At 42.8% G+C, this 19,603-nt stretch overlaps 1 protein-coding gene across 1 annotated transcript in view; it reads right to left on the bottom strand.

Moving 5' to 3' along the window:
* The window catches only part of LOC115828505 (sodium/potassium/calcium exchanger 3), a 35,109-nt gene extending 19,860 nt beyond the window's left edge, over window positions 1-15,249 (bottom strand). The window contains exons 1-2 of the mRNA XM_030792510.1: window positions 15,141-15,249; window positions 5,484-5,594 (exon numbers count right to left, since the gene is read on the bottom strand). Coding sequence (XP_030648370.1) covers window positions 5,484-5,594; window positions 15,141-15,249 — 220 coding nt within the window. The remainder of the gene's footprint in view (window positions 1-5,483; window positions 5,595-15,140) is intronic.
* Window positions 15,250-19,603: the final 4,354 nt, after the last annotated feature.

The following is a 19,603-nucleotide window of genomic DNA, read 5'->3' as shown; positions in this document are numbered from 1 at the left end:
CCAGTTGGACATGGGCAAAATTCCCTGCATAGCTTTTTAATGGACTATTTAAGAGAACCTTAAAATAGTTAACAGGACAGGACGTTACAAAGAACTGTCTTTGTCTGATGTATGTTCTCCCATGAAGATCTGAGCCCTTATCAATGATATGAGATTACAGATAGTCTATCTAACTGTACTGTATATTTAACCACTTCAAAACTCTTAACACTAAATTGTGCATAAAGATTGACAGAAATAACTGAAATAAATGACATAAGTCGTGTTTAGACGACGTCACAGATTTGGTTCGGTTTCAGAGAAAGTCTCTTCACTTTCAGACTGTGAATGGGATGTGTTCTGAAGAGTTGCTAAAGCTGTGTATTTACATACACACCTGAGAGAAAAATCAGACCCATATTAGTGTACTACTATTGGAGTTAATGACAGAAATCACACTACTTTTACTGAATCTTTTACTGAATCTTTTACTGAATCTTTTTATATTCTCTGTTTATTCACACAGGTGATTTGCTCAGCTCATCGTGAATGCGCTAACACATTTTGCCATTACAGAATGTGTTATTATAGTTATGATATTGTTATTATAGAATGTGTTATATTTATTATGTTGTTATTATAAAATAGTTTATTATAGAATATGTTATTACAGTTATGATATTGTTATTATAGAATGTGTAATAGTTATTATATTGTTATTATAAAATAGTTTATTATAGAATGTGTTATTATAGTTATGATGTTGTTATTATAGAATGTGTTATAGTTATTATATTGTTATTATAAAATATTTTATTATAGAATTTGTTATTACAGTTATGATATTGTTATTATAGAATGTTTTGTTATAGTTATTATATTGCTATTATAAAATATTTTATTATAAAATGTGTTATTATAGTTATTGTATTGTTATTATAGAATGTGTTATTGTAGTTATTCTATTGTCATTATAGAATATGTTGTTATAGTTATTATATTGTTATTATAGAATGTGTTATTACAGTTATCATATCGTTATTGTAGAATGTGTTACTGTAGTTATTATACTGAAATTATAGAATGTGTTATTATAGTTTTTACATTGTTATCATAGAATATAATGTTATGGTTACTGTATTGTTATTATAGAATATTTTGTTATAGTTATTACATTGTTATTATAGAATGTGTTATCTGAAATGATACAGATCCCACTCACTGTTTATTAATACACACAAATAGTGAATACAAAACTTCATATCAGTTTCATATGTCAGTTTTTTTAGCCACTAAACTGGCTAGCCAAAAGCAAACTATGTGTGTATGTCCTGGTATGTTAAATTAAGCAGTCTGTTCACCTTTTGCCACCAATACTAACACAATGCAAAACACAGAACACAGCATAATCGTTGTTGCTTTCTGTAATGATCGTAAATATGTACCTTTTAGCCATACAAATCAATTAAATGAAGTTCAAAATTATATAAAGTGTTATTGAAAACAACAGTACGTACAAATTCATCAAAGGCACCATCAAAATAAAATTAAATTAAATAAAAAAAACTATGCACACACAAAAAACACAGACAAAACTATTAGAACCCAGCTGTCAATTATTCCCAGGAGACCGGTACGCCTTAAAACCTTTTATTCCATTTTTTCCCAGTCTCTGCAAGAGAACACAGGGGTTTAATCAATAAACCCTCCCGCTCTCTCTCTCTCCCTCTCTCTCTCTCTCTCTGTTCTGAGAAGCAATCGTAAAACTGAACTGATCTCTCCCCCCACGCTCAGTCACACCACATGACACTAGCCAGTCACACCGAACATGATCTCAGCTCACACTAAGTGATTCAGTGGGAGAAAGAGAGAGAGAGAAAAATCTCACGTCATTTAAAAAAAGAAAAAAGAGATACTGAAGAACAAGCAAGCAGCTCCTTCAGTTTTCTCTGCAGTGTGAGACACACAACACTAACGTTCCATCTTTCCACTCCCGCCCCAATACCACACCTGCCACAGAGTGACTCCAGCCACCGTGAGGGCAGATTCCAGCCATCTCTGCTGCCCAATTAAAATCCCAGAATGCACCTGGCCCAGGCAGGACCCAGCCGTCAGCATGGTGCCGCAGGTCGTGTGTGACCATTGTCCTGAACCAAAGGGTTGTTGACAAACTCAGCACAACAAAAGGGTTGAATAAAGGTACAGAGACAAGGCTGCATTCCCAGGGACTCAAGCCCCAAAGGAGACTAACCCCACATTTTACACACATAACCACTTTTTTGTTTTTTGGTTTTTTTTGCTTTTATGTGACAAGATTAATGAATTACTCCCTTGATAAAACTCATGGCTTTTCTAGCTCTTTTTTGAGGGGAAATTTTCAATGAAGGGTATGCCAGCATTCTCAGCATATATAAAAATATCTTTATGGAAAAAAATAATCAATTTCGACAGAAACGGCTACTACTGAGCCAAAGTCAACATTAGGAAGGAAAAGCATAAAAACCATCTGAGAGATCCATATTGACACATCTAAAAATAGCTCCCTCCATTTTTACTCCTTTTTTTTCTCTCTCTACACACCCGTCTGAAGCCCTACATGCACACACACACACACACACACACACACACACATGCGCATGCACACACACGCACACACATGCACACACACATACACACATACACACTGGCCTCCAAACAACACACTCCCAAAAAAATGTAGCATTCAGTTGCTTAGCAACGCCGGCCTCAAAGAGTCCTTGCCTGGAGACGAGGGCTGCCATGCCGTCGCGTTCTTTTTTAAGGAGCAGGGAGAGGAAAGACAGAGAAACAGAGAGCAAGAGAAAAAAGAGAGAGAGAGAGAGGAAGAGAGAGAGAGAGCACGAAGGAGAAAAAGAGAGAGGGGGGGAGAGAGAAAGGGCATGAAAGAGAGAGAGAGAGAGAGAGAGAGAGAGAGATCTACCTCCTTGTACAGACTGCTGCAGACAGACAGGCTTCCCGTAGGGCAGATGGATTCATCTGATCAAGCTCTGATTACATAATGCACTGATGATCTGTAATCACATTCATTGAGAACTGACCCAGCTCACAGTTCACACATAATACTCAATACAGAGCAGGCACAATAGACATCTATAATACAAGATTACACACCAAGAATGTTATTATACTAATACTGTGAGTCTAGTTCGGAGACTGGAATGGCTTCAATAGCTTCCCTTTGTCTGGTACTGAGTGACACTCTATTCCAGGATAAACCTCCCCAGACGTTTGTGGAGAATAGCAGGATTATATTTAATGACAGTCTAAGATGTGTGATGTTAAAATATAAGATGCTAAGCAAGATTGTTGGCTCGATCATCATAGGACTCAAAACACAGATAGATTTACTATGGTGTGTGTGTGTGTGTGTGTGCATGCTTGTGTGTGTGTGTGTGTGCGTGTGTGTGTGGGTGGATGTGGGTGTTTGTGTATTTGAATCTCTGTGAGTCTGGTTAGGGTATGCGTTGTTAAATCATGACTCTAACCCTGTAAAGGTGAAATACAGTGATGGATAGAACTATAAACTGTTTTTTACTAACTGCCTTTTTTAGAAGTGTCCTCTGATTAGTGTGATGTAGTACGATTTCTCCATTTTTTTATTGTTAAAGAGAAGTATGAGAGAAAAAAGAAATTACAAGCCTGTTTGGTTGTAATAAGGCAGAATGAAAAAATATGACTTAGCCTCTTCCCATCTAACCTCTCACTGAACGATCGCTCTGTGAAAGAGTGTTCATTTAAATACTACAGCAAGGGAGAAGAGAGACAATGAAACCACTACAGCCAGTCTTGACCTTGACAGAGTGCTGGATACACACACACACACACACACACACACACACACACATACACAGGTGCCTTTATATGAAATCTACAGTTTCACCACAAATCATTTTCAAGACAAATTTACCACTCACTCGGTGGTTTAAACAAATGTTGTCTAACATATATACAAACATATTCTGCGGAGGAGAGGGTGATGCGTCAGCTCTCGTCATTAAGAAATTTGCGAGTATTTGTGCAGACCAGATGGCCAAGTTTACCCAGCATGGTTTGCACATGAGAGCCAGCCCTTAACCACAGCCAGCCAGTCAGGGCCATGTGTGTCTCGGCTGTAAGAGCAAAGCATACACAAACAGACTTGGAAATGCCTGTAAGCATACACCAGGCACGCACACACACACACACACACACACAAACATACCAGCACACGCACGCACGCACACACACACACACTGTATAAACGTCATCTGACATCGACACCTAGCACAGTCACATTCACACATTCACACTCCAGTGTTCTCAGGGTATAAAAGTGTATCACTGGGCAAGGCTGAAAACAGCGGTTTATGAGACACACACGAGCTGCACTGGGTCTAAAGAGAGATATGACTGTGGTAAAACTGCCTATAGCAACTACATGGTTTTAAACCAGTCGCCAAATACCCGACTTCTACATCACATTGATTCATTAAGGTCTTATTCAAAGATGCATTCGCTTTGTGAGCTATGGGAGTCTGAATGGCTCTGGAGCAGCCGTGGGGATAAGGAAACTGCAGTTCTCCCTGGAGATATTACTGCGGGCCTCTATAAAAACTTTCAGTCATTTTTTTTACACAGTGTTGATCCTGTGCCAAATACCACCATGATTACTCCCCTGAGTGTCACTGAGGACAATCTGGTTTCCACTGTCACTGTCTGCATGTGTGATCTGGTTTCCACTGTCACTGTCTGCATGTGTGATCTGGGTTCCACTGTCACTGTTCGCTTGTGTGATCTGGGTTCGGCTGTCACTGTCTGCATGTGTGATCTGGGTTCGGCTGTCACTGTCTGCATGTGTGATCTGGGTTCGACTGTCACTGTCTGCATGTGTGATCTGGGTTCCGCTGTCACTGTCTGCATGTGTGATCTGGGTTCGACTGTCACTGTCTGCATGTGTGATCTGGGTTCGACTGTCACTGTCTGCACGTGTGATCTGGGTTCCACTGTCACTGTCTGCATGTGTGATCTGGGTTCGGCTGTCACTGTCTGCATGTGTGATCTGGGTTCCACTGTCACTGTCTGCATGTGTGATCTGGGTTCGGCTGTCACTGTCTGCATGTGTGATCTGGGTTCCACTGTCACTGTCTGCATGTGTGATCTGGGTTCGGCTGTCACTGTCTGCATGTGTGATCTGGGTTCGACTGTCACTGTCTGCATGTGTGATCTGGGTTCGGCTGTCACTGTCTGCATGTGTGATCTGGGTTCCACTGTCACTGTCTGCATGTGTGATCTGGGTTCGGCTGTCACTGTCTGCATGTGTGATCTGGGTTCGGCTGTCACTGTCTGCATGTGTGATCTGGGTTCGGCTGTCACTGTCTGCATGTGTGATCAGTGGGTGATGACTCGGTTTGGGATGCGTTTGGGTTGCTTATTGTTGTTGTTGTTGTTGTTGTTGTTGTTGTTGTTGTTGTTGTTGTTTTCCTCACCTGCACGGGGTGGTTCTGCAGTCTGGTTCTCAGCTATATCTTGCATCAGTGTCCGTCTGGACCAGTCAAAATGCAGTTCTTCACCCAGCTCAGAACCAGCGGACTCTGTCTCTGTACAGAATCACAAAGCAAGCACGGGTTAATGACACAGCAAGCCTGGGCAGGTTCACACTGCATAAAGACTAACAAAGACTAAACGACAGTTCTACTGCGAAATGGAGAGGAAAATGATAACAATCCATTTTATAGAGTAACGTTTTTTTTTTCTTTATGTCAAGCAAAACGTCTCTTTTAAATAAATACATGGAAATTTTAAAAATGTACAATAACCATATGGTAAAGTCACATCTATTGCTGTGTTACATGTACAGTTTCCAATCTTGAAACCTCTGAGCACTGTCTTTTAAGCTCTTTCCAAGCAAGGACTGAAACCTCTGAGCACTGTCTTTTAAGTTCTTTCCAAGCAAGGACTAATAGGCAACCACACATATTCAAATGTCACAGAGACTAAAAAGTCAAACTTACTTAATGTTTTAAAGATTTTTATTTAACATTTTCCTGCTTTAGCCCCTAAAGGCATGGAACAAGTAGGTCTTTAAGTAATCAAATAACTTCTGAGGTATAGCATCACTTCTCTGTATTTGTGTTCACAATGAATAATTACATTAAAAAAATTACATGAATTATGAAATATATGCAATTACACCGAAATGACATCTGATATACCATCAAACAAGACCTCATTTCATGGCGCATCCAGAGGTTATTCATTGTACTCACAGTGCCAAGAATGAGTGTCGGTTATAGACCTTACCACACCAATGTCTTTACTTACATTTCACTCACAGCTGAACAAAGAATTCTGTGCTGTGTGTACTTCACACTTGAATCCAGTCTATGTTAGCATTAGCTCCTAGCAGCAAGTGGAAACCCACCAAACTGCTGTGTTGGCTAAAGGTGGAGGCAGTCGTGCTCAAGCCAAACCGTTTAACGTATAACCCATACCAGGTCTGGTGCAACTGGCAAGCAGCACCTTAAAATGGCGTTTGTGACCTTGGTTGACATGAAATGTTCATCTCTGGGTAAAAATGTTCATGTGCCAAATTTTGTGATACAGAATTTGTGTTTTATTGGCTTGAAACGCAAACTTTTTTTTTTTAATTGCTTTTGACCATCATTGCCAAGAAAGCAGTCACAACTGATAAATGATGTGTCTCAGGACCGAGTCAACGTCTTGTTGTTTTAAAAAAAGTAAAAACAAACATAATATCACTTGGAATAGATCACACAATACTGCTCAGATATAAAGCATACGAACTTCCATCAGCAGGAAATTCCAGCTCTGATTTTTGGATGAAATTCAGGGCTAATATTTTTACCACTTATTGTTGTGTTCCGTACGCAAATCAGCCCTCTCCGTCTGAGATATATTCGTTGGCCTGTCCGCTTTGGGTCACTGTACCATGAAAGGGTCGAGGCAGTGACAGCAGGAAGGAATCCATAGGAGATTTAGTATGGTCATGTTGTGCATCCATGTCAAGTGTTCTGTATACAATGCTGGGACCTCTCTCTCTTTCTGTCTCTCTCTCACAGACAGACACACACACACACACACTCACACACATACACACACACACACACACACACACACCAGGGTAAAACCAGGTCTCTTATCAGTCCCACACACTGTAGTACAGTCTGTATTTGGGCTTTCACTTTGTACAGCTATATATGGACAAAATCAAGAGAGAGTCCTTTCCACACATATATGTCACTACCCCAATCGTCGTCTTCCGCTGTGGAAAATACTACACAAATCACTCCTGATACCACACACAGAGATCAGTCCCTCTGTGTGTGTGTGTGTGTGCGTGTGTGTGCGTGTGTGTGTTGTTAGGTGGGTAAATCGTTTATGACTTATGATAATATACAAAGCGAAAAATAACCGGGACAGTTTGCATTATATCTGTTTAATCATCAGCATGCTGCCATGGCTTCACTCTAGGGTTCGATTTGTTCATTACAAGGCTAGTGATGGTCCTCTTGCCCAAGAATGGCATTAAGCTGGGACTTTGATGTGGAGGTGTGAAGAGGTGGTCTGGTTAATATTAAAGTCTAATGAGGAGACACTGCGTCTATAGTATATGCAAGGACGAACATCACAAAGACAACAAGGACAGAGAGCTGTAACCTCCTCAGGGAACAAACACAAATACACACGCGCACACACACACACACACACACACACACACACACACACACTCACACACACACACACTCTCACACAAACACACGCAATGTATTGCATTTTTATTGTCATCGTGATATGAATTTCCATGAAATACACATCGTAAAAGGGCTGTGATAGCAAAACAGCCGAGATTCGTGAAGCCATAAAGTTGATGGAGCAGGAGAGGGCTGAGGAGCAGTGTTACTCTGCTCAGGCATATTCCACACACACGTCTGTGGTGCGTCGACCTGCTCAGGCACATTCCACACACACGTCTGTGGTGCGTCGACCTGCTCAGGCATATTCCACACACACGTCTGTGGTGCGTCGACCTGCTCAGGCATATTCCACACACACGTCTGTGGTGCGTCGACCTGCTCAGGCATATTCCACACACACGTCTGTGGTGCGTCGACCTGCTCAGGCATATTCCACACACACGTCTGTGGTGCGTCGACCTGTGTGCACAGTGATGTAATTAGACAGGCTGAGAAGAGTGGCAGGGAGCTGCAAGGAGAAACAAAAGCCACTAAAAACAGCCGAGCACTAAACTACTAAACTACCAAAATGACTCATCCCACAGACACAACCAAGACCATGAATGTAAGTGGAGCAGCTGCAGCAGCAATTTTGTTTGCATCATGTATCAGGTGTAAAATAAAAACTATAAAATAGTTGGATTACTGTGATTTCATTACACAGCAAACACAATCTGCTCATTTTCGGAGTCTGCACTCGGTACGGATGCAACCAGCAACATACTGAATCTGGATGCTTTAATCTCTGTTTTATCATATCTCATATCGGCACCACGATGTCCCATGGGTTTATCATCCGACTTGTATTTTGCAACCCAGATGCAATGCGTCACCAACAAATGCAATGTTTTTATCTTTCCCATCTTCCTGAGGAATCCTGAATTTCAACACTCTCAAGTGCAGGGATGGATGGATGGGTGGATGGATGGATGGATGGATGGATGGATGGATGGATGAACAGAGGGATGGAAGAATGAACAGAGAGAGGGATAAATCAGCAGACAGAGATGATAGGTTTAGTTGGAGGTTTGGGTATTCATTTCAACGCCAAGGCTGTTCTCTCGTGACTGCACACAGTGCCGTCCAGGTGAACAGCTGGTAACATTGTCGTTCAGAGATTCCACAAGAACCCTGGAAGCTGTTCATTAGGTTACCATGACCTCTAATTTTACAAAGGCCTGATATCAAACTTAAATTCTACCACATACTCCTTAAATCAACCCCCTATTGAACTTTATAGCCTGTCACTACCAAACTATCAGCAATCAGAGCAGATTAATTATACTAGGACTCTGGGTATGAGGTACTCATAGTCCTCCCAGTATGGGAAGCCAGCTCATCACTTAATGACCTCAACCTCAAGATATAAGAACCATGACTGTCACTGCCAACCTCAGAGAGTTTATACCTTCCCTGTCAATCCACGTGCGCCACATGACACCAGCAACCAGGAGGCAAAGACACTGAGAGTCTACTCCCATAGTTCCTAACCTGTCTAGATTTAAAGGCATTTGCAGAGTTGCAGAGAGGACTGGCCTGGAGAACACTCTGCCAGAAAACTCAACTGAAAGATCCTCACAAAAGCTGAAGGAGTTCCTACCTGTGGTGAAGTCCTCAACTCCAAGGTGTCGTCCACAGACATGTTGCTTGATCTTAGGATGTTTGAACAGCCTCATCAACTAGCATTCCATAACAAAGCAAAACTTGCATATGGCGACGATATTAGTCGTGGAGATTTGAAAGTCTTCTGCATGCTTGCGCTGTGTGTGTGTGTGTGTGTGTGTGTGTGTGTGTGTGTTTGTGTGTGTGCATCCTTGTAACAGTGTCTAAGCAACTGAGGAGGAAGGATAATGTTAAGCTGGGAGGGAGGTCTCATTAACCCAGGACACTGGGCAGGCTACCTCACCATGCCAGCTCCAGTTTCAGGACGTACATTCAAGAGTACAAATCCCAGCTTTCCTTGACTTGACTAACTGAGTGGATTACACGTCCCAGGTTGAAGACTCAGTACCAGGTTTCCCGGTCACACCAAATGGAAACCATCAGGTAAAAGGAAAGATACATGCAAAGATGTGCAGCATTTTATTGCAATCTTCTCCTTAGCACCGAGATGGCACCTGAGATCAAAATACCCAGACCCAGAGACTCAGCACAAGCCCTCGAATGTAAGGAGAGAAAGAGAATGAGAACACACGATCCACCCTGTGACTATGGCAATCATTTTCTGAAACAGTAGAGCAAACTTCAAACAGAAAACCTCAAGGAGTCAGTGATGAGTTAGATTAAAAGTAAAAGCAGATACTTGCTTCTATAAGCCATCAAACAACTGAGTCTTCTCTAAAAGCCCTGTAACAGAAAACCTGTGACAGAAAATACCCACGTGTGCTGTGTAAGGTGAGTGAGAAAACTGAGCTTTGACAACTACTGTAAAGAATTCCTGCCTTGTGAACGGACGGCGAAATTCCGTACACTGACCACCCAATTTACAATCATAAAGTGACGCTGAGGGTTTTGCAGGGATATCCATAAAGCCCATATAAGATGTGTTGAGACCACTGATTATGACTATTCAGTGGATCATCACTGATACTTGGTGTGAGTAGATTGGATAAATTTGGTTACTATGAGTGGATTATATCGCTGCTGTAGTATATCCCAACTCAGATCAGCACAAGGATTTGGTGAGATATAACAGTGCCAGTGATAGTTCCACAATAATGCATCTACACTGGCCTTGAGTCCCATGTGAAAAAAACCATGGCAAATGTCTGTGCCTGATGAAGAAGACATCCAGCTTCTCCAGGATAAGACTGCGAAGGCTGACCTAGATTGACGCAAACGTTATGCAACTCCTGCCTGAGCAAGGCATATGCCATGGCTGTGCACAGCAAAGGAGGCCTTGGTTCCACAACCGAGGAAAAATCAAAAAGAGGACAGCTAAGATTCCAGAGCAAGTTGCTGCCTACCAGGCAGAGCTAAGGCACAGGTCTGCAATGTCTTAAATGCGTGAGGCGTTGAACTGTGGCAACAATTAAGTAACGGTGCCTCAATTATCAAGCACATCTTCTTAGGCAACTTAAGGACCTCCAGGTGATTTTCACACCAAGGTGCTACTCCTTTTTAGAAACAGACCACCCGAGGCAGCCTGAGGAACTTTCATTTCCTCTACGACGCCTCAGAACCGGACCATGGTTCCATGGCCTGTTTGAGAACTGAGAACTGAGAGGTAAGATGGTCCTGTCCTCTTCCCAAAAAGCAGCAACCAGTTCCTTGCAGAGAGATGTGCGCTTTTCTACCTGGTGAAGAGCGGGCAGACGTCCTCAGAAATGAATTTAAGATTCCCATTCTTTGTGTCATCCTCTGAACTGATTTCACAGTAATACTTACATGGGATACATTTAGATTCCTGTCAATTCAAAGTATAGAAGTATTATTCTAGGTGGCCAAAGTACAGGGTTTGACAAGATCTGACAACCCAACCCAACTGATGGCAACCCAACAGATGACACAATGCAATGAAATCAAAGAACCCAGTTTCTTCAACAGCTGTCTGGAAGTTGCAATATCAAACTCCTCATGACCAGATAACAGGGCTGGAAATAATCTTTGTAGCACACTCGCTACCGTGGCTAGTTGGAAACAAAGCTATTAACTAGTCAGTATTTTCACTAGCCAAACACCCCCCCCCCCCCAAAAAAAAGTAACTGTGTTGTAGATTCACAAAATTCAAATTACAGAAAGAAAGTGCTATTAATAAGCAGGTGAGCAGGTGTTAATTTCAAGCCGTGCTTGGAAGAAGGGGTGAGGAAATCTACACTCTGTTATTTATCAACCTCCGCTTCTCCCTCCACAGGGCTGGACCAGTCTGACTGAATACTTCGAGGTTTACAACTAACAGCTTCAGGAAGGAGCAGAGTGTGCAGACTGCCTGCCACTTAATGCAGAGCTAGCAACTCTGTGTCAAGTTCAGAGGGATTCAGTTCCCAGTGAAGTACCTCACCTAAGGGCAGGGAAACCAATGCCAGTGCCCGTAGTCAGTTGGTTTCATTTGGCACAGAACTTCACAGTTCTATTCAAAATTCCCTTTATTGCCAAGCATGGAAAGTCCCATGGAATGCTTTGTCACCAAAGCATCAGCTTCAAAGGGGAAGAGAGAGAGAGAGCTGCTGGACATCTTAGCTATCACTCAAGCCAAACTCTGGGCCCAACTTGCCAGTCAGCAGTCCCCAAGTGCACCCTATCCTGAAGGTTATGGATTGAGGGAAATACACTACCTCAAGGTAGCCTCCAGGTCACCTTTGGGGGTCAAACCATTACAGAAGAATTCAGGAGGATGGCCCTTATTGACATTGAGGGATACCTCTTGGTTACATGTCTTTGACATTACATGTCTTACATGTCTTTGGACACTGTGCACCCTGACCTCAAGTCTCCTCATGGAGCCTCCTCATGCGTTCCTATCTTAGGTGGTCCACCAGGATTCTGAGCTCTTGTTTCACCAGTAACTGATGCACAATCAGTTCTTAACTAAGCACCTCTGGAGCTGCTTTCTCTGATACTACCTACCTGTCCTGCACACCTGCCAAAGATGGAAAAATGGACACTGCAAATTTGGAGCTTAGAAATACTGTTATGATTGTTGAAAACCAGTTTTCCTGTGCATTTTAATCAGTGGGGAAGGTTCTTCAGGTTTTTCCTGGGGCTAGGCCTGGTGGCAGGATTAATTTGGCGAGGGTGCAACAGAAATTACCGAGGGGACACAACTACATTCACTCAATGAACGGCTTATCTGTTTTTATCATCAAGAAAATTACATGATAGCTGTCTTTCCACAAGCATTCCCAACAATGCAATGCATATTAACAGGTAGAATTCATGGGCTCATATTGACCAAATATTGCTGACTTATAATAACATTTTGTTGAATCAAAATTCAGCTAAATAGACTATCCCAGTGGTTCTGAACTCCAGTCCTGGGGGCCCCCTGTCTTGCACACCTTTGTTTTAACCCTTCATTACCACAGTAAATTGAGCTAATCAAGGGCTTGATGATTAATAGATCAGTGGAATCAGGTGTGTCAGTCCTGAGCTAAAACAAAGACGCGCAGGACAGGGGGCCCTCAGGACTGGAGTTGAGAACCATTGGACTCTCCATCATTAGCTGTAAACTTCAGTTTTCTCCCTAACATCCCCCCGCGATGGACTGGCGACCTGTCCAAGGTGTTTCCCTGCCTTTCGCCCTATGAGCGCTGGGATAGACTCCAGCGCCCCCCGCGACTCTGGTCAGGATAAGCGGCTTAGATAATGAGTGAGTGAGTGAGTTTTCCCCCCTACAATATTACATAATGTTACAATTGGACAAGATGTACAACCTAAAAGCACTAGTAGCCTAGTGCATCAATCTGATAACAGGCTCATATCAGGAGATATTGACTGGAAAGTGTTATCCTTTGATTAATTCTGCATTTGACTGAAACATATAAGAGAAGGAGTATGCACATTAGAAAAATGGTGTACAAATTCAGCAATGGGTTTTTACTCACTATGTGACACTTCTCCACTACAGACACTCACTAAAATCTTCATCCATGTTACGACCGTGCTGATACTTGGCTGACTCATTGGTCACCCTGCCCTGCCTGATGGACATAGTTTTCCCTTTAACGATGCCCTACCCTTGCAAAAATGACCTTTATGTTTCCAGGCTGGACAGTGACAGTGTAAACTGAGACATCATACGGATGAATGGAGAAGTGACCTGTATGCGCATATTAATATGAGTGTCTGGGCCCAAATAAAGATTTACGCATTGACATGTCAGCGTAAATTTTGGCAAAAGGTCTGTGTCTAGTCTGTAGCAAATCAAAAAACAAACATGAAATAAGCTGTGTAAATGTGGTTTCTTTTCCCGTTGTGTTGCAATGAATTCCAACAGTGGGGCAAATCTCTCCCCCCCCCCCCATAAATTTGAAGACTAATCTGCTTTCTGATTGGCTACGTGAGGTAATCCTACCCATGTAGTTTAAGGGGAAGAAAACAACAGCACTCCATTAGATGGGGCCTCAGTGTCCCCTGATTGTGGTTGGGTTAGGATGAAGCAAAGGGTTTGAATAAACCGTGATCGCCTGATGAAACAGAGAGACTAAAAAGAGCTACTGAATAGTGAAAATGATGTACAGTAGCTATCAAGAGGATTTGACTGGTTAAGATGAAGGAGAATGGTTAAAGACAGTCTCTGATTATTAATGCTTAAAAAGAGAGGCTGAGATGAACTCTTCTGAGAATATCCATGAGCACCAGCAGTAGCAGAGCAAGTCCTTAAAGAGCCTCTATCCAGGGACATTTCAAATGGAATGAAATATTGTACATACGCTACTACATCCAAATACTGTGGAACTGTCCCCTCCTTCAACCCCCTCCTCTCTCTCCCCGTCCCTTTCTCTCTCACATACTCTCTCCTCTCTTCTTTTCCTCACACACACACACACACACACACACACACCTCCTCCTCCTCCTCCTCTTTGACTTATTTGCCCGTCTCTCATGCCCTAACTCAAAAGGCTAAGGTTGAGATCACCTGTGGCTTTATTGTTGAGACTCTTTGTTGGCTTCTTAATTAACAAGGAGCCCATCATGGAGACCCAGCTTTAGAGAACCTGAAAGCACAGAGCTGGACTCAACACAAACACACATACACACACACACACATCCACAGTAATCCTGACTAGTCACCCTGATTCCCCTCCTCAAGATGAGATAGAGTATTACACTTTTCATACCTCTAAAACCGATTTTTTTTTACATCTGATATTGTAAGGAAAGTAACATTACTATCATAACAACTACAGGCCATTTACCGACACAGATATTTTCCGTTTTTCAACACTCTCACAATAGTCCGCACCTCAACAATATACAGTCTCATTCCACTGAGAAATGTGATAGCGATCTGGCTGTCCACTAATTAAACACTCCTTACTGCAATTACCACTGTAATTAGCAGCTGATGCGGGTCATTCCTGTTCTAAAATGAGCGTGCATTACCAGGGACCGGATTTTGAGGGGCTTAAGACAGGGGTTCTATGAGGATAAGAGGCTGGCTGGTGTCGGCGCGCGAGCGGGATGCCTAGAGGTGTGACGCAGGTGAGAGACGTCTATATCCCAAATAGCCTTTTTATATTAAAACAAAAAAACTAATTTGTAAGATTACTGCGGCGAAATCAGAAGCATGTTTAATAAAGTTACAAAGAAACCACTGGGATAACGGTCTTATGGAAATAATCATGTGACAAAATTGCCGTTTAAAGATCTCACTCAATTCTAAACGGAGAGGTCCAGAGCAAATATCTGACCAACAGTCTATCATGGTCTAGCAGCATATACTCTCACCTGTCAGGTGCAGGACCTGTGCGAGCCATATGACTGCCAACACTCCGAACCCACAGCAGCAAAACCGCTGGAACGGCCGCCGTCTCCCGGTCCGTAGTGCCGCCTTCATCCCGTCCCGACGAACCTTCAGTCAGAACATATCTGGATCATGCAGGTCCAATTTTCACACCTCGCTTGAGAACCCCTGGGGCGAGTTGCCTTACAGAACTTAACTTACGAGTTCAGTTCACGGTGCGCTCGTGGTTGATGTTAAGTCTATTTTTCAGCATTTCTCCTCTCTCTGTTTGTATAGTGACGTTTCGCTCTGTTTCGACGCATTGTGCCCATTCAGAACCGAAGAGTGTGTGCTGTTATAACGAGTTCAGCGTCAACCGTGTCCTCGCGTTAGAACGGTCATCAAACGCGGGGTTGCCTCTCAGACACACACCCAAACATACACACTAGGAGTCAGGTTTGCTGGTGGTTGACAGCGATTTCTCTCTCTCTCTCTCTCTCTCTCTCTCTCACTCTCTCACTCACTCACTCTCTCACACACACAGTCTCTCTCCCGTTCTCTCACCACTCCCACTCTGGGGTCTTGCCAGTGGTCGTGGTAAACCATAGGACGGAAAATACACTAGGGGGCGACCATCTAGCCGTCTGAACCATTCAGTTTAAACCACTGATTAACAAGCGGCACTCTCAGTCACTCTTAGTTCAAACCCTCACACATGAGGGTTTGAAAACTGACTTCAGAGCAGTTACTGAATGCATAACATGGTTGTATTGAGCTCATGTAAATGATTGCTTTGGGGAGACTCTGTCTAGCATATATTCGGTATACTTGTGACAAGTGGGAGGATAGCGTTTGCCTTACAATGCGTCGGCTTGATTACCTTCCATGTATTTATGTATGAATTAGAAGCTTTGATATGCATTATGAGTTTGTCTGGATGGAAAAATGAAAGGCAGACAGATTGATTTGAATCTCAGAGAATTTTCTCATCTCTTTGCTGGATGTTAGAGAGTTTGTATATGAAAAGACAAACATTCACAGACACCAACAGGCAGAGAGGCATGTGAACACACACAGACACACACACACACACACACACACACACACACACATCCCTCCATCCACCAATACACCCAATCCCCCCAAGCACACTTACGTGCACACGTGGGTGCGTGCGTGCGTACACACACACACACACACACACAGAGTCTGTGTTTACAGAACACTGGTGACTCAGGCCAGTTTAGCTCTTGAGCCCCTGGCAGTTGCAGATGCGGCAGCACAAGCTCAGAGCCAAATAAAGACAAAAAGCAGAGGGCTGTTGTCGTCCGTCCCTGTACAGGTGTCAGCTCCAAGGTGATAAAAACGCTCACAGGACTACAGCTGTTTAGGAAAAGCATCCTCACAGACACAACCCAGCAGACTGTGGTGCTGTTTCGTCTCACAGTGCCATGGTACAGAGAAAGACTGTAGGAACCGACTGGAAAGGAGTCGGTCTTGATACTCTATGAGGTCAGGCAAACATTCAGCATATTGTGTGTGTGTGTGTGTGTGTGTATGAGTGAGAGGGAGAGAGAGAGAGAGGGAGAGAGAGAAACTAGATCCTCTTTTTAACATTACTTTGACTAGAACAATGTTTCAACTGTGTGTGTGTGTGTGTGTCTGTGTGAGACAGAGAGAGAGAGACTGACTAGAAACAATACTCCAACTATTAGTGTCTGCGTGTGCATGTGTGTGTGTTGTGAAGGTATGTTTATGTGAAACTGAGAGAAAGACAGAGACTTTTTAAGAGTGTGTCTTGAGGGGTTTGGGGCCGTGTGTGTGTGTGTGTGTGTGTGTGTGTGTAAACAATGAGATGTATTTAAGACAGTTTGAGTAGAACAGACATCTATTATATTACCCCTCTGTGTGTGTGTGTGTGTGTGTGTGTGTGTGTGTGTGTGTGTGTGTGTGTGCAACTGAATCTGTGTGTACACAATTAGTGTGAATACAGACTTGTGTTTGCTGAGAGGCCAGCCAGTGGAGATGCATCACTATATACTCTTACAGAACCCCCTCCTAAATTCATCTTTCTGTTGTAATGTTCTTTATTCACCCTGCGACGGACTGGCGACCTGTCCAGGGTGTATCCCTGCCTTTCACCCTGTGAGCGCTGAGATAGGCTCCAGCACCCCCCGCGACCCTGATTAGGCTAAGCGGCTTAGATAATGAGTGAGTGAGAGAGAATTTTCTTTATTCAACACAGCCCTTATAGCTGGGGGGTAAATGCGAACTAACGAGCGTTTAATGGAACACATGAGAGAGAGAGATTTTCTTAGGAAGTCCGGAAACCCCCCCCCCGTGACCATTGTTCTGAGAAAAGGCAGCGTCAGATGTCCTGGAATACTGCGAAACACAAGGGGCTAAAATAAGATGTTGAGAGAGAAGGCTTTCTTCTTCTTTTATCTGTTTATTTCCAAGGTTTTTAGAGACAGTGTGTGTACGGGAGGGAGCACATGTGTGTGTGTGCATATTCGCTTTAGCATTTGTATTTGGACACTACATCTGTGAGATCCATCAGACCCTCCGAAAGACAGCTGTTAGTCAAACCTGGTCTTGGTGGTCTGGGGTCCTGTTGGCTTTTGTCCTCATTCCAGAATTCTGTTCCAGGCTGGGGTTTTTTTTTGTTTGTTTTTTTTTATTTTACCTGGGAAAGAGGTGTGCACATTTTTCAGCCAGTCGGATTTCTTGGACCGAATGGGAGGAGCCCCTTGCATCGAGACAGTGCTGTAACTGTGGCTAAAAGTGGTTTATCTCTTTAACACCAACGAGGTTGACGCTAGAAGCCAAAGCCAGTGTTTACATCTGAAGTGTCAGAGAGGAGGTTTCAGCTGCTGCTTACGCAAAATCACTGCCCCTCACTACTCCGACATGCCAAACACAAAATACCGACGCAATTTCATTTTCATCCCATTTCTCAGCTCTTTTCATAGGCATGGAATTTGTTCGGAATTTCTGAAGCGGCATTGTTTGTCAAAATTGGAATTAGACGCATTAGATTTAAAAAAAGATTTTGAATTGAACTGAATAGATAAAAAAGGTAGAATCCATCAATGATTCATCGCATAGCTGTCATAAATCTCCAATAACGGTCAATCTCCAATAGTGTCCACACTGCAGTGTATCCAAAGGATCAGCAGTTATGAGTGCATTTTTCACACCTAGATTGGATCTGTGGATTCACATTTTATCAGCAAGCAAAGTCCTTACATGAATCTAGTATTGAAAATGAATAGAATTTGAAGATATCTGTTCTTTGTGCACCGTGGACAGAGCAGAAATGTTGAAATTGTTCGTTTGTCTTTGCCCTCCGTCGGGAGCTTCAGAGGAGGGGGAAAAAAAGAAGATATGATTATTGATTTGCAATGGAAAATCTGTTAGAACAGGACAGCACTTGTTCACGTCACACAAAGGAGCGTTTGACAGAGTACAGAGCAGAGACAGGGCAGATTAATACAGACACAGATTTGTTTTATTGCCAGGCATCCTCCAGATCATACACATGATCAACACTTCATCATTTTCCTTCTCTCCAAGGGGAAAACCAACATGGGAGTCGATTCGCACCGACGTTACCCTGTCCTCTGGTCCTGGGAAAGACCATTAGACCTCTAACACAGTATGCATAGTGTGTGTGTGTGTGTGTGTGTGTGTGTGTTTTACCATATTCACATATATGTGCGTATGTTGGGAGCTGGGACCCTCAGAACCTCCCTGTTTGACAACACTCCAGCACTTGTCCAAACAGCCATTTGGCAAAACTGCAATTTAAGGTTAAACCGTCAAACCGTTCTGAAGACCACGGATGATTATCATGCAGGAAAAAAAAAAAAAAACAACAACAAAAAAGTAAAGCAAAAGAGGTGAACCTTCACAATACATCAGAGGCTTGAGATGAGATTATTTCAGTGTCAGAGCTGGGTCAAAGACTTAGTCTGTGTTTGGTTTCCACACATCTCAAAATCTTGTAACAACCTGCTAGCATCATGCCGCATTCCAGAACCCTGGTGAACGTTCCAGAGTTCCGGAACCATCCCATGTGCACACGGACAGAAAAGGGGAAAACAGTGCTCTCTCATCAGTTCTTCTTGGGCCACTGTTTGTACAGTTTGGGTGTGTTCGTTTCAATTTCATTTGCATGTCTCACCAAGGTTGTGCACATTCCTAGAATGAGACTGGAATGCTAGTTCATTCTTCTTTTTGTAACGCTGTAGGACTGACAGCTGGTAGATCTATAAAGTGCATTGAAAAGAGTGATTTGAAAGGTAAGAGCCATGGGTAAAGGCCGTAAAATAATAATAATAATAATAATAATAATAATAATAATAATAATAATAATAATAATAATAATAACAACAGTAATGATAAAGCAAAAGCAATGGGCTATGAATATAGATCAACCACACTTCCAGTGAGGGGCCAAACACGG

The sequence above is a fragment of the Chanos chanos genome, chromosome 15 (assembly GCF_902362185.1).
Source record: "Chanos chanos chromosome 15, fChaCha1.1, whole genome shotgun sequence".
Taxonomy (NCBI): Eukaryota; Metazoa; Chordata; class Actinopteri; order Gonorynchiformes; family Chanidae; genus Chanos; species Chanos chanos.
This window is presented reverse-complemented; position numbering and strand designations above follow the sequence as displayed.